Source organism: Phaethon aethereus (assembly GCF_964289735.1).
Source record: "Phaethon aethereus genome assembly, chromosome: 3".
Lineage (NCBI taxonomy): Eukaryota > Metazoa > Chordata > Aves > Phaethontiformes > Phaethontidae > Phaethon > Phaethon aethereus.
In genome coordinates this window covers 115,918,630-115,933,191 of record NC_138576.1, presented here as the reverse complement: position 1 = coordinate 115,933,191, position 14,562 = coordinate 115,918,630, and the positions used below count along the sequence as shown (strand labels likewise).

Sequence of the window (14,562 nt, the reverse complement as noted above, 5' to 3'; positions counted from 1 at the left end):
CAGTACAAGCAAATAGTAAAGGCATATTCCAAAAAGGTGTGTTTTTCTCATAGAGATCATAGATGTCCTGCAGAGTCCTGGTTTTCCTTCAACAATGATCAAGTTTTACATCAAGCTGACTGCAGATGCTGTCAAATCAAGGCTTACTCTTTAGATGCTGCACTGTGCACTGTAAAAAAAGAGCTAGTGATAGAGGTGACTTGGCAGGGCCTAGTTTAAGATGATCTCTCAAAGGACTCTGGAAGTGAAAAGCAGGCCCTTCAACAGATTCTCCCGTGTTGTGCTTCCAAAAACCAAGATTTCCAAAAGTCACCCTCCGGGAGCTTTAGTACTGCAGTCTATTGAGCGAGTCGATGTAATGAAAAGTGGCTCCCAATGCCCAGCTTGTTTCAACATTGTCAATTTTCCGGGCAAGCTGGAAAACAAAACCAAAAAAGTTAAAACACAATTCTTTGGAAGAAGGACAAGCATGCAGCATGCAAGGTGAATACAGTGCTGACGGTTATCACAACTGGTTATCACCATTGTGGGGACAGTGTCTCTCCACCCCCAATCACAGAGCCTGTGTTGTAGCAAGAAGGCAAACCAAGGACCGAGCTACTGGCATGATGACTAATGCCTCCGCACCCTTCTGCCCACTCTCCCCAGCAAACCATTTTGTGCATCACCCTAAAGACTTGGCTCTTCAGGAAGCCCAGTTCTTGCAGGAGGAAGGTGATGTACGTGAGGTCCATGCAGAGAAAAGGGCTGCTTCCAGGGCTGATTTCCATGGTCTTACATACTAAGGAGAAAGAAAACAGTGTCTGAATGCGCACTGTGGGCTCAGGCCTAGCATCAGCTCAGCTTTGAAAAACCTCAAATGAATCCATAAAACAGCTCTTGCCAGTTGAGTTGCACAGTGATAGAACTTGTTAGAATGGGCTTGAAATTACATCCATATAGCAGAAGCACAAAAGCTTTGGCACACTGGAAGAAGATCAAGGCATTCTGTCTCTCCCCTAAGACAGCTGAATTTCTTGTACCTCTCTGTGAAAGGATGAAAAAGGCCTCCAACCTTTCTTTTATCTACTTCAAGCCTTTAAAAATCTGAGCAACCTCAGGTGCGTTATGTTTCTTCAGTGTAAGCATTCAACAGATGTTGACAAAACGAAAGGAAAGACAAGACAAAAGAAAAGACAAAACCAAAATAAACCCCACTTCCTTTCTCAGGATGAATTACATAAATGGTAGTCCAGAAATCAGAATTGCAACAGTCATTCATAAAGTTTACCAAAAAGCCCCATGTCAGTTTGATCAAAGCCTGAGTTTGTGGTATTGAGAGAAGAATGTTTACATTTGTAAATCTGCGTAGGCAGTTCTCTCACAGCTGATGAAGCGAAAAGCTATGAACCGGTTTTCCCCCTCTTCCAATTAACAATCAAGCATATGAACAAATATTGAGACAAAAAGAAAAATTAAACCAGATTAGAACAGGTTATGCTAACAGGATGACAGCACGTATATTTTGAGTTTTGAAATATAAGTATTATAAGATGTCTTATGTGGGCTGCAAAAGCAAGAATTAATAAAAAACAGTTGAGATTTTCAGAAATAAGCAGAAATCTTGGTGAGATGCTATGGAGAGAGGTGCTCAAGATAGGTGCTCAATATTTACTTAAAACAAAAAAATTAGGCTTCTTAGCCTGTCATAAATTTGCCACCTGGGTATGAATTTACACAAAATTACTAGCGTGTGTTTGATTGTATTTTACTCACCGTATTTAGCTGCAATTTCAAAGTCACCAAGGGTTAAGCTTCCTCCTTTTTCTTTATCTAAAAGAAAAAAAAATGCAGTCTTTAATGGCTTTTGCAAAAAGGCAATTGTAGATTAAAGTTATAAAAGTTGTTTGGAAATCAAACCTTTGAGCCACTGAAATCAGTAACAAAACTCACACTTGCTTTAAAGGTAAAAGAACCTTTATATGATTCTTAATATAGATTGAAAAGCCTCATTTTATGAAGAACTTTTAGCCTCATTTCATAAAGAAACATAGTTTACAGACTCTCTCACATTGTCCCTATGTCTGTGCTGCCCTGCTCTGTGATGCCTGAACACAGTTAACGCCTTTGACCAGATCTGACAAGGCAGTGGTGCTCTGCAGCATATTAAATCTGAAATTATTTGTAAAACAAAGTGGCTGAGGGCGGGGGTATGTTTGTCCATACTAGCTTGAGATCTCGTAATCTGCTTTCTACCACTGAACACGATAGCCTTCCGTACACCAGCATACCACTGGAAAAAGAGATAGGATGCATTCTGAATACATGTGGAATTACCTGAAAATCTTCATTCCATCTAAAAAGGTCAGTGAAGCAAAACACACAGCCCAATATCACAAGTCTGATTTGCTTTACTGCCCAAGAATTTTTTTTATCATGATGAGGCTTTCTTCTACTCTGGATTGTAGAGTTAATCTGATTAACCTACAATTTCTGAAATGCAGACAGTTTGTTTAAAAACCATTACCAGAAGATGCAGGTCCTATTTCACAACCCCAGTCCCTTCTCTATAGAAATTCAATAGCATTCAATATCCTGAGATATTGGTTGAGACCAATGCACAGCAGTGCAACAAAAAACTAAGTTCCATGACAGCTTAGCAAAGCATTGTGATGTGTATAAGTGTTACCATTTCTTCCACAGCTTACCATTTTAAATGAAATTAAAACAGGAGCAAACGTACCTATGAGACCAACCTCTGCTGCACAGTCATAGTAGTACGAGAAAGCGTAAAAATCCAAGTCCTTCACTTCCTCAGCTTTGTGCACTTTTTTGTAGAGCATCTTTGCCACTTTGTTAGAACAAGACTCATACAGAGGCTCACCTACAGGACGGCAATGAAACCCAGCATATTATAGGCAGAGTTAAATATACATACAATTTAGGATCTGCCAGGAAACAGGTTCTCTTTTGTGCAATAGCACTTCCTAAACTCTTAAAAGCTCTTCAGAGAGAACTGAAATCTGCATCTTCTTCCAGTGGCAACACTTAACCATCTTCAGGTTGGGCCTAAGCATGCGATACATCAGAAAGAGACATCATCATTTGAGGCAGAAGGATTTTGAGAGACCTGTTCAGAGAGCACTCAACTCCATCTACATTACTACTAGCAGCTTTACTGACTGGACAAGACACACCATGGCACAAGAGGAAAGAGCTGTAGAATCTCTTTTACAGCACATCAAGAGAAGCCAGACAGAACAGTAAACAGAGAATCTAGTGCCTTTGCAAGCGGCTGAGAGTATATCATTTACTCTGCTAATAGCATGCTGGCCTAGATAGGAAGAGTGATACATCACTATACCTGCCTTCTGTCCTTTAATTTTGTACACTATCTCAGCATGTTGCCATTCAGATTTGAAGCCAGGTGGTAAACAGGGGCTGATCAATTCCTCCCCTTCTCCTACTGCAGAAGTAAAACAAAGTCACATTAGGGAAAAACAGTTAACAGGAGTTAAGTTCAGACTCCTCAACCCCAACCCTGCTCCATACTGTCCCACAGCCTCAGCAAGGCACCTCCAAGCCCCAGTCATGGCTCAGATGTTCCATGTGCCCCCATGGCTGGTAAGAATCCAGGTCTCCTGGGATCTACCAGTGTCACCTCCTGCATTTGTTTCAAACGCACCCAGCCATGGTGACAGGAGTCCACATACCACTCAGGAACCTCGAGCCCACTGAACAGACAACTCCTCCCCTCACAACAGGGCTACGTACCCTACGCTCAGAGCCAAGACTTGAGAAGTGCCCATAACTTACAGGGTTTTCCCTCAACTCCTCCTAAAATGGCGAGCCTTGCTGACATCAGCCCGAGTCCCAGGTAACTGCAAAGGGATAAAAGCCTCTGTGAACAACAAACATCCTTCCTCTGATACTCCACTCATAACTTGGCTGGGACATGACAGTCTCCTCTTCATGATCCCAGCAAAATGGCTCGAGTCACCAGCTAATGCACGTAAGGCGAACAGTGTGACAACCCACTCTCATATCACCCTCACCCAGAAGGATAATCTCTCTTTGAAAAAGCACATGCAATAGATGTCAACTGTAATCTGGGTCTTGAAGAACTGGGAAGGCTGAAGGCATTCCCCTAACCTTTCTTCTACCCTCCTCAAAGGCAGCACAGCCTCTAGCATACAGAATTGACTCTTTTTGAGTGCAAACACACCCCACAGCAAACACAGGTGGGAAGAGGCTGCTTCCCTCTGCCCAAAACACTGGGAGCAGGGGAAGGCAGTGAGGAGGAACGAGTGGCACAGACAAGGCACTATGAACTGACTGCAACCCCACTCTCCACCCCCCTGCACCGCTCAGGGGTGAGGAGGTAGAAAAGTTGGGAGTGAAGCTGAGCCTGGGAAGAAGGGAGAGGTGGGGTGAAGGTGTTTTTTATTTTGGTCTTATTTCTCATTATCCTACTGCTTAACTGGCAATAAATTAACTTAACTTCTCTAAGTTGAGTCTGTTTTGCCCATGACTGTAACTGGTAAGTGACCTCCCTATCTTGACCCACGAGCTTTTTGTCGTATTTTCTTCCCCTTGTCGTGTTGATGGAGGGGGAGTGATAGAGCAGCTTGGTGGGCACCTGGTGGGCAGCTAAGGTCAATCCACAACAGTGACATGGCTCAGGTTTCTCTGCTTCTTCCCAGTACTCATTTGCAAGGACTCCACTTCAGCAAAACAGCTAGATCTCATTGGCTTCATAGAAAGCTTCTATCTGTACAGTGAACTCTCTTTCCCACAACTAACCTGTACGAATACAGCTTGTAGGTGTTGTTAAACATCTGAAATGAAGTTGTATGGCCAGCTGGTGATGTCTGAAGAGTTGCCTGGACGGAGAAAAAGGTGTCACTGCAAGGTTTCTACCAGCAGCAGCAAACGTCAGCAACACAATCCTCCAAAACGTTAGGAGAAATGTGAAACAATCCTAGCAGGGTTCAGAGAGAAATGATGAATTTGCCAGTATTTTGATTTGACCGCTGATACATGAGACAACCACAAAACCTGGAGCTAAAATAGGTGTCTTCACGTGACAGAGTCTAAACTGGTTACATTTCTACTTGTATCCACACCAAATTGGTGTATAAAAGAATTATTTTAATTAAAAAGGAATCCTTATTTCAACTCTTAACTGCTTTTGTCAAGAGTCTATAGCAACTACCTCTTCACATGATCTCTACTAGGGAAAACTGTGTGCAAAATAATATGAAATCCAGGCACGCATTAACTTCCTGCTCAAGTGAATTCAGCTGTGAACTTCCACAAGCCAGACGCAAAGCACATCATCACTGCTTGCCAAGGAACAGAGTGAGGACCAGCCTGTGGTCTGAGGAAATGAAAGAGTAATTATCTAAAGCACTGTGCAGCCTCTTCCCCAAGTGCACCAGCACTGCTAGTGTGTTCCTGGGGAGCTAAGCTCAGGCCATGATGCTATTCATGCTGCTCATATCTTAACACATTCTCTAAGTCCAGAATTTCCACATCCCAGACTCTTCACATCCCTTGTCATTCTGCTCTAAAAGCACAATGTCTTGATTAGCCCAGGCTGGGACACTAGATACAGCATCCCTATCCTCTGCTTTTGTGCAGCTTACTATGAACAGTATCTAGGCTCAGGCCAGAGCCTTGCAACTCAATATCCACAGGGCTTCCAGCTCATAGAACACCTATAAAAATGCCACAACAAGGAGCTGAAATGACAAACATCAGCATGTATTTTTTACTGCATAATAACAGTTGCTCCTTAGAATGCATTCATTTACAATTGAGTGAACTCTGGAAAACCAGAAACAAGGATTGAGAAGGCATCTTACTGTGTTCTTAAAACCCAATATAGACCAAATGTTGGACTTGAATTCATTAACAGCATTGCCTTCAAGTTATTCATTATAAGCACCACAAACTGAGAGTCAAGGATTAAGACACTTGGGCGAACACTGCATTTTCCCCAAGATAAAGAAGCCCTGTCAGATTCACCATATGTACCACTAGCCCATGGAGTTGGAGTAAGAGGACTGACAAAGAGTTTTGAATCCCTCTGTGACTGACTATAACAAGGCAGATGTGCCCAAGTGACATGGGTTTTTCTGTCAGAAGCATGGCTTCACGTCACAGTGACAAACTCTTGGTCTGTTTCCAATGGAAACAGATCTGAGCAGTTACTGATTTCTGCACCAGCATTTCCCAACAGTGTGCACGTTCACATTACCTCAGTGTGTGGAAGGAAGGTGACCTGTGTTGATCCACCACCCAAATCCAGCATCCCTACACTTCTCTTCCGTGGATCATCTAGGCTACCTGAAATGTGTGACAGAACAGAGAAAGCTATGGTGGACACTGTGAGAAACTGGCTATGAATAAAACCAGAAGTACAGTGGTAAAGAAAGAGGACAATCTAACTCCATCTGTCAGCTTCTAGCCAGCAGTAAATTACACACTCATCTACTTGGCACTTATTTTGGCTTTATAAGGGTGACCTAAAAATCTTCAAGTATCAGAGTTTTTCTTATTTCTCTGGTGGCTGTCCATGCCCTAATTACAGCAGCTTTGGTTATTGGATTCCTAAACATGTTTCAGTGGATGCAAAGACACTTTTCAAACTCTACTCTGGAAACCACTTTGTAACACAGAGGAATGTGGTTTTCTTGGCCACCTCTCCCTGGTTCCTTAGTGATATTTTGCAGATTCCTATGGCCCAGGGGATGACAGACTGAAACGAGCTGGCCCAAGAGACTCGGCTCTCTTGGAATTCTTCCTGCTGCCAGCCCAGACCTCTCTTCTCATTTAAATCCAGTTCTTCTCAGTTAGATCCTTCAAATACACCTTCCTGACAAGACTAGTTTGTGCCAAGTACCTCTGTATACCTCATGATAGCTGATGTTTGAAGATCTCTGACCTTTCTGATATTTCCCGTGAGTATTAAAAGCTTTAGAGCATTTGTTGTATTGCTCCACACACAGTATGTGCTGAACAGAGCACTCGGACAGCACAGAGCCTTACTTATTGTCAGAGAGGGCTTCAGGATAGTTTTTTTCTTTACTCTTCAGCTACCCTTTCTAACTCAGCAGTGTAAACACTTGGCGGTATTTCTATGTTATAAATCCATAAGGAAGTAGCATAGCACTTTCTTTCACTATGTGCAGCTGCTAAGCTCATCTAGAATATCCACATTAAAATTTTAGCGAGAGCTAGTGGCAGGCTCTAAAAAGGAACAAAATACTGGTATGCTACAGGAAATTGAAAGAAAGGCTACATTAAACATCTAGGAAAAGGGATTAAATTCCTTACTCTGTCAAGTAAATGGCCAAAATCCTAATGACTTAAATAGGCTAGGCCAAAAACAACTGTTGACTTATTCCCAGATCCTTCTTTCTCCTAATCCACCCCAATGAATAAGCAAATCCCATACAGAGGCAGAAAGCAGCATGAATTTCACAGCGTCCATCATATCTTTATGCACATACTCATGTACACATACCTGTTAAAAAATTTATTGTGATCCAGGCTGAAATACCTAATAAGGAAAAGATTCAGAAGACACACTGTCAGATCATACCATTTTGTTTTATCTAACAACAGTAACAAATAAGGTGAGCTGTATTACAAGGTCTTCCTGCTTTAGGATCTGTTTAGCTGGCAGCATTTTTAAGTTTTCTCATACAGCTTAACTGCACCGTCTAACCAAAATAATCAGCAAACCAGAGCTTGTCATCCAACAATAGACAGAGACACTGGAGACCATCTGCCACAAGCTCCCTTGTCCCCCTTTCACAATGGAGGACTTCTAATATAAAGTCTCCAAAGGATGTCTAGCTGAGAGCTAAGCAAGAAGGACCTTCAAGAAGGGTAAGTAGGACTGGCTCTGCTGACTCCCCCTGGCCCACCTCGCCCCAAAGCCAGTGTTTCCACAACTGTCAACGGCTGTCAAAAAACAAGATCAGATGCCTTGAACAAAGAGAATGACCTTCTATACCAGAGCTTATGTGATATTTGGAAGAGAAGCCACATATATGAAATGCCTGGAGAACTCTGTATTTCGCAGGTCAGAAACTTAAGCGAGAAGTCACAAAGGCTTGAGTGCTTAGCTAAAAGATAAGGAAATGACTGACACTCACATTTTTCATTTTCTAGGAAAACATCCACTGGTAGGGCTTTTGTTTGATGTCAGGCACTCGACTTTCCTTTTGAATACTAAGAATTTTCATCTCTTCAGTGTTCTAATTTTTCTTATTTTTCTCTAAGCATCTTTGTGAGCCGCACTGTTTCTGTCCTCTTCTTGTTTTATAAACCTTTTCTCCAATTAGATGAATTAGTGGGCCTTATGTTAACTAATTCAAATATTTATCTATGTGGTTAAAACTCAAGGCATGCTAGGGAACATGGTCCAGTTCAACCCTTGGCTGAACCAAGGCTGTCACTGCTATTATGTTTTTAAAACAAAAACAAAAAGAAGAATTACAATGTGTTTCTTCCATTAAGCAGTAAAAAAAGGAACTTATAAACATCTCCAAACAGCTCCAGCTATTTTAAAGTTTGGATTCTAAGCAGATTTAAAACACATTTCAGGACTCAGTTACTTAGAATTTAGACATGTTTCTTCTAATTATTTTAAATCAAGACTAATCCTGGGTTCTGTACTCAGCATTTTTTTGAACATCAACTTACTTCAGCATTTATTTTCTTCTCTATTTTTTCAGACTGAATTTACAATCACACTCATTAGATCAGTTATAATTAACATTATGACCAATACTTCCAGAAAGCTCTGATAAGCATTGTCAAGAGCAGGGTGTGCAAAAGCAGTTGCTCAAGACCATCTCAACAAGCAGATATTCGGAAACCTTTTCAGAAGTGCTGACTGCGTAGTGGCTTCCTGGTGAACCCACAGGAGCTGCCCGGCACTCAGAGCTTTGAAAATCGGGACAGAGTTCAAATTTTCCAATTTAAATTGGAAAATGTAGCACAAAATCTCTTTGGCAGGCACTGCCTGAGGCAGCATAAAAACTGTCAAACCTGCTGCTTGTGGGTTCCCACTACAGTGAGTGGGGACTTGTCACAGTCCAGCAGGTATCTCCAGGATTGCAGAAAAGGTCTCCACAAGTTAGCCTACCTTCATCAGTTCCATTCATTATTGACACGCAGTTGTCCCTCACAAAGAAGGGGGAGGCCTGAAAAATCTCCTTCACCTGTAGTTCAAATAAAAGCTACACTCAGAGAAATCTTTTTTCAGCTGGAAAGCAAGTTTTTTTAGAACTCCAGTTTTACACAACTGCTCCCTTTCTTGGGCTAGATCGTGACTGCTGCTCACCACTTTGCTTGAAGTTCAAGAGCCCAACAAGCATCAGCCTGCACTCTGCTGAAAGGTCAATGATTTACACCCTGGCTCTGCAGTTTGGTGCAAAGACAGGGATGGATGAATAGGTTTTCGAGCATGAAGACTGCTCAGAAATGCCATTAACAAGGGATGGACATGGGTAGGGAAGGGAACACAGTTCACTGCAATTGGCAACCCACAGGGTATTATAGATGCATGGGAGAGGCAGGAGATGGGACACCCTGGCTTTCAGGAATGCCTCAGGGAATGGCATTTTTAACAGGAGTATGTCAGCTGTTAGAGGTGCTCTCCATTACATCCTACATGAGGCAGCAAAGGCCTAGAGTAACAGTGCTCTTTTCCTGAAGTAACAGCTGCAGCAGTTCCAGCTGAAATTCAGTGTGGAAAAGAACAGGCCAGCTTGCAGGCAGCAGAGAACAATACAGACATTGGTTTCAACCACACCACACTTCCTCCTTCCAATTATTGCTAAGAAAAAGAGTACACTTGTGCATACTTAATAAACTTTGCCCACAGCCATAACATCTAGAACATAATATTTTGTTTCTTTTTATAGTATTTTAAAATATTAAACATATTTTACATGCCTATAAATACAATGCACATTATTTCCAATCAATATAAAGGAGTAACCTTGCAGCAGCAGGCTGATAACATGACCAATTAAATCGCAGAGAGTTTTTCTCAAAATAGCAGGATCCTGGTCAAAACCACCAACAAACACACCCAGTAAGAACAAACCTGTGGTGACTGTTAGGTTTATCTCATTACCCTTGTTATGTTATGTGTCATCTCCAGGCTTATTTGGAGCTGTCATCATTCCTCTGTGCTTGTACTCACACAATTTCTCCCCCCAACTCCATTTGAGATCAGGTGCCTCTGCATTGCTTTCAGCATTAAATGATAGCAATGGCTCATGTACATGAAGATAAAGGAGTATGTACCTCACACAGAAGCAACGAAATTTTGCTATAAATTTTTTGGAAAGCAAACTGGAAGACAAGAAATAGTACCTTATCCAGCAACTTCTGAGCTTTCTCTCCTGGCAGCAACCGTAGGCCAGCTGTGGCTTTCAGGACCAGAGGAGTAAACTTCCACAGCTCCATAGGAACTTCCTTCTTTGCCACCTCCAAGAGCTCTTTTATTCCCTGGCCACTCTGTGAGCAGAGAAAGAACAAAAAAAGGCATCTTAGAAACTCTTTATATTTCCCTTTCTTGGAGGAGCGAAAGGATGATCAGAGGTATGACTGACTGTAAATGTGGAACAGAGACAAGTGAATATCACAAGGGGTCAGCATAAGACCTGATGGATATAATGGGGATTATCCAGCAACAGGTCAAAAACAAACAGGAAGAGTCACTTTTTCAAACAGTGACATAGAACTCTCTGCCATGGAATGTTTTGGCTACATAAGGTTCAAAAGGCAGTATGATGACAAATGCTTGGGTAAAAAAAGGCCTTTGGAGGCCTACACTACAAGTTCAGTGTAAATCTGGCTCAGGAAGTCCCTAAACCCCTGCAAGCCAGAAGGTAAGAGAGATGGGAGAGAATTCACTTTAGCACTTGGCCTATTTTTTAAATTACTTCTCTGAGAATCCAATTCCGGTCACTTTTGGAGAAGGCTCTGCTGCAATCCAACACAGCTCTTCTGTCATTTTCTTAAGTGCGTGCATCAAAATTCTTAAGGAGGAGACAAGAAAAACATCCACTGTGCTTAACTAACATTACTGAGCAGAACTAGATATGTTCTGTTCCTTGCTCCTCTGCGCATTGACCAACTTTTACTGTGGGCTTGTTTCATTTGGAGACATTTCCCTGAACTGAGACAGTTCAGCATACTGTACCACAGCAAACTGTGGATTTGCAGGGCATATCAAGAACAGGAGGTTTTGGCACAAGTACTTTACAGTAACAGGAACAAAATTACCTTTTCGACATCATCAGCATATGCGGATAGACCTGGCTTCAGTGCTTTAAACGTCTCATGGGTTAATTTGGGAGTCTCTGTTCAAAAGCAGTATTCTAAAATAAGTAACGGTACCAAGAATTTTGCATACACAAAAAGAAAATAATTTTACAAATTACATCATTATGTGCTAATGGAAGTAAACTGAAGCCTCTGTCTAACAAACTATCAACAGCCACCCAAACTTTAAATACAGCCCTTGCTATGGAACTAGCTCCCAAGAAAACCATTTTTAAAAGTCGTGATTGTTTTTCAGGTGCTGGTGCCCACTACACACATATTTTTCATGCACATCATACAATCATCAGATGAGTGCAAGTTCTCTTTGAGCACTTTCCAAACTGCACCGGTAACAAAGACCCTCTTTTACAGCGTGCTCTGTTCTGGCTAAACTTGACTCCAGCAAAACCCAGTGGAAGCTTTACCACCATTTTCAATGGCAGCAGAGGGAGCCAGACCTATGTATTTTGGAAACCCACAGTTATAGACAATTACATGAACCTGTAGGCCAGACAACATGAACTTGACAACATCCTCCTCCTGTACCCAACTACACTCCATAATGTTTCCTGCAATATATTCTGAAATTGTCTTTAAAGAGAAGCAGGCAAGGAAGAAGCAAAGATTTGGGAATATACTGAAAGAAGAATGCAGGAAATCCATGGACTGCTGTTTAACGCCTTTGGTGGCTCAGCCTTACACTAGCACTTTCTGCAAACCTAAGGTGTTCTCCACAGACCAATCGCACCATACACCACACTGCTAATCCTCAAAAGCATTCTCAGATCACCTACTAACAGCATCCACATGGGTTCTTTCATCTTTAAGAGTTTCACAAATAGGAGCTAACAACACTTAAACAAATGAAGCTTATGACTCCAGAGGAAAACTGGAGCTTCCTGAAGTCTCACTTCTCAGGAATACTTTCTGTCCAGATGCAATACACAGCAATTTTAATCAAACAGTGAAGTTCTGCAATTTAAATCTAACATTGAAGCCAATGATGCCTCACCTCTGTGCCTGGGAAGATCAGGAACATATCCTCCTAGAAGCTATGCTAAGGCACATGGAGGACAGGGAGGTCATTCAAGACAGTCAGCACGGCTTCACCAAGGGCAAGTCCTGCCTGACCAACCTAGTGGCCTTCTATGATGGAGTGACCACATCAGTGGACAAGGGAAGAGCTACTGATGTTATTTATCTGGACTTCTGTAGGGCCTTTGACACAGTCCCCCACAACATCCTTCTCTCTAAATTGGAGAGATGGATTTGATGGGTGGACTGTTCAGTGGATGAGGAATTGGTTGGATGGTCACATCCAGAGGCTAGTGGTCAACAGCTTAATGTCCAGATGGAGATCGGTGACGAGTGGTGTCCATCAGGGGTCTGTATTGGGACCAGCACTCTTTGATTCATCAGTGACATAGACAGTGGGATCGAGGGCACCCTCAGCAAGTTTGCAGACAACACCAAGCTGAGTGGAGCAGTTGACACTCTTGAGGGACAAGATGCCATCCAGAGGGACCTGAACAAGCTTGAGGAATAGGCCCATGTGAAACCTCATGAGGTTCAACAAGGCCAAGTGCAGGGTCCTGCACCTGGGTCAGGGCAGCCCCCGGTATCAATCCAGGCTGGGGGATGAAGGGATCAATAGGAGCCCTGCCGAGGATTTGGGGGTACTGGTGGATGAAAAGCTGGACGTGACCTGGCAATGTGCGCTTGCAGTCCAGAAGGCCAACCATATCCTAGGCTGCATCAAAAAAAGTGTGGCCAGCAGGACAAGGGAGGGGATTCTACCCTTCTGCTCTGCTCTGGTAAGACCCCACCTGGAGTCCTGTGTCCAGCTCTGGAGCCCTCAGCACAGGAAAGACACGTAGCTGCTGGAGAGGGTCCAGAGGAGGGCCACAAAAATGATCAGAGGGATGGAACACCTCTCCTATGAGGATAGGCTGAGGGAGTTGGGGTTGTTCAGCCTGGAGAAGAGGAGGCTTTGGGGACACCTTCCTGCAGCCTTCCAGTACCTAAAGGGGGCTTATAGGAAAGGTAGGGACAGACCTTTTAGCAGGTCCTGTAGTGATGGGAAGGGGTAATGGTTTTAAACTAAAAAAGGGCAGATTTCGACCAGATATAAGGAAGAAATTTTTGGCAATGAGGGTGGTGAAACACTGGCACAGGTTGCCCAGAGAGGTGGTAGATGCCCCATCCCTGGAAACACTCAAGGTCAGGTTGGATGGGGCTCTGAGTAACATGATCTAGCTGAAGATGTCCCTGCTCATTGCAGGGGGGTTGGACTAGATGACCTTTAAAGCTCCTTTCCAACTCAAAGATTCTATGATTCTATGATGCACTAAACCAGACAATGCAGAGAGAAGCAGCTCATTGCCAGGAACTGGAGACAGCCAACAACCTTATGGTGAAAATTTGGGGGAATAAAGCAGTTTGAACTTCCAGTCCTCTTCCACCCAGCAGTGTGATGCAAAACTGCTCTTCTTCAAGCACTGTTCTAAAGGTACAGCTGGTATTTAGCTCACATTCTGTCACTAGAGCATTTTCTCCTTGTTGAATGTTTTCATAATTTCATCCAAACCTAAATGCTTGAATCATCATATACGTCCTGATGGCTGTCTAGAAAGAGCTGAAGCGTGTTTGTTCAAGTAATCCCTAGAAAAGAATCATCAATAATCTGCTCCATAAATTATGGAAGAATTAATCTATCATGTAATGAGCAGGCCATACCTTTTGGTTGCCGTGTAAATTTAAAAATATGGATGCGAGTTCCTGTGCTTCCTGCATCAAACATAATTCCATAAAAGACCGAGAGATCTGTGTTCAGTGCTTGATGGTTCAGTTTGTCTCCCCTGCTTTCAGCAACTCCTTCTGTTGCTCCCACAACTGGCTTGGAATCCAAGTGCCATTTTATGTATGCAACATAAATAGCTATGCATGCCAAAATCCCCAAAGCGAAGAACCGCTTTGATATCTTCATGGCTTCCATTTATCAGATGTTTTGTTTCTTCCCTTTATCAAATGTTTTCTTTCTTGTCTTTCACACAGAACAGGTTATTCCCACATCACTCCTATACCCAACAGAAAAGAAAAGAAATGTTTTATTTTCTAAACCTGCTGAAAGGATCCAAGAGCATGATGGTTATTTGATAAGGAACTTAGAGGAGTAAACTTGACTTGAGCATCAGTTAAATACTTAACTGTTAGTCAGTTTACATCTGT

General features: G+C 42.6%; 1 protein-coding gene across 1 annotated transcript; it reads right to left on the bottom strand.

The window, feature by feature from the left end:
* Window positions 1-325: 325 nt before the first annotated feature.
* ENTPD6 (ectonucleoside triphosphate diphosphohydrolase 6) lies at window positions 326-14,329 on the bottom strand (the record flags this gene model as incomplete). Its single annotated transcript, XM_081998241.1, has 12 exons — window positions 326-415; window positions 669-781; window positions 1,756-1,812; window positions 2,723-2,863; window positions 3,344-3,445; window positions 3,796-3,860; window positions 4,783-4,862; window positions 6,242-6,330; window positions 9,143-9,218; window positions 10,381-10,524; window positions 11,296-11,372; window positions 14,071-14,329. 12 exons carry the CDS (start codon window positions 14,327-14,329, stop codon window positions 326-328), a joined length of 1,293 nt encoding a protein of 430 aa, XP_081854367.1.
* Window positions 14,330-14,562: the final 233 nt, after the last annotated feature.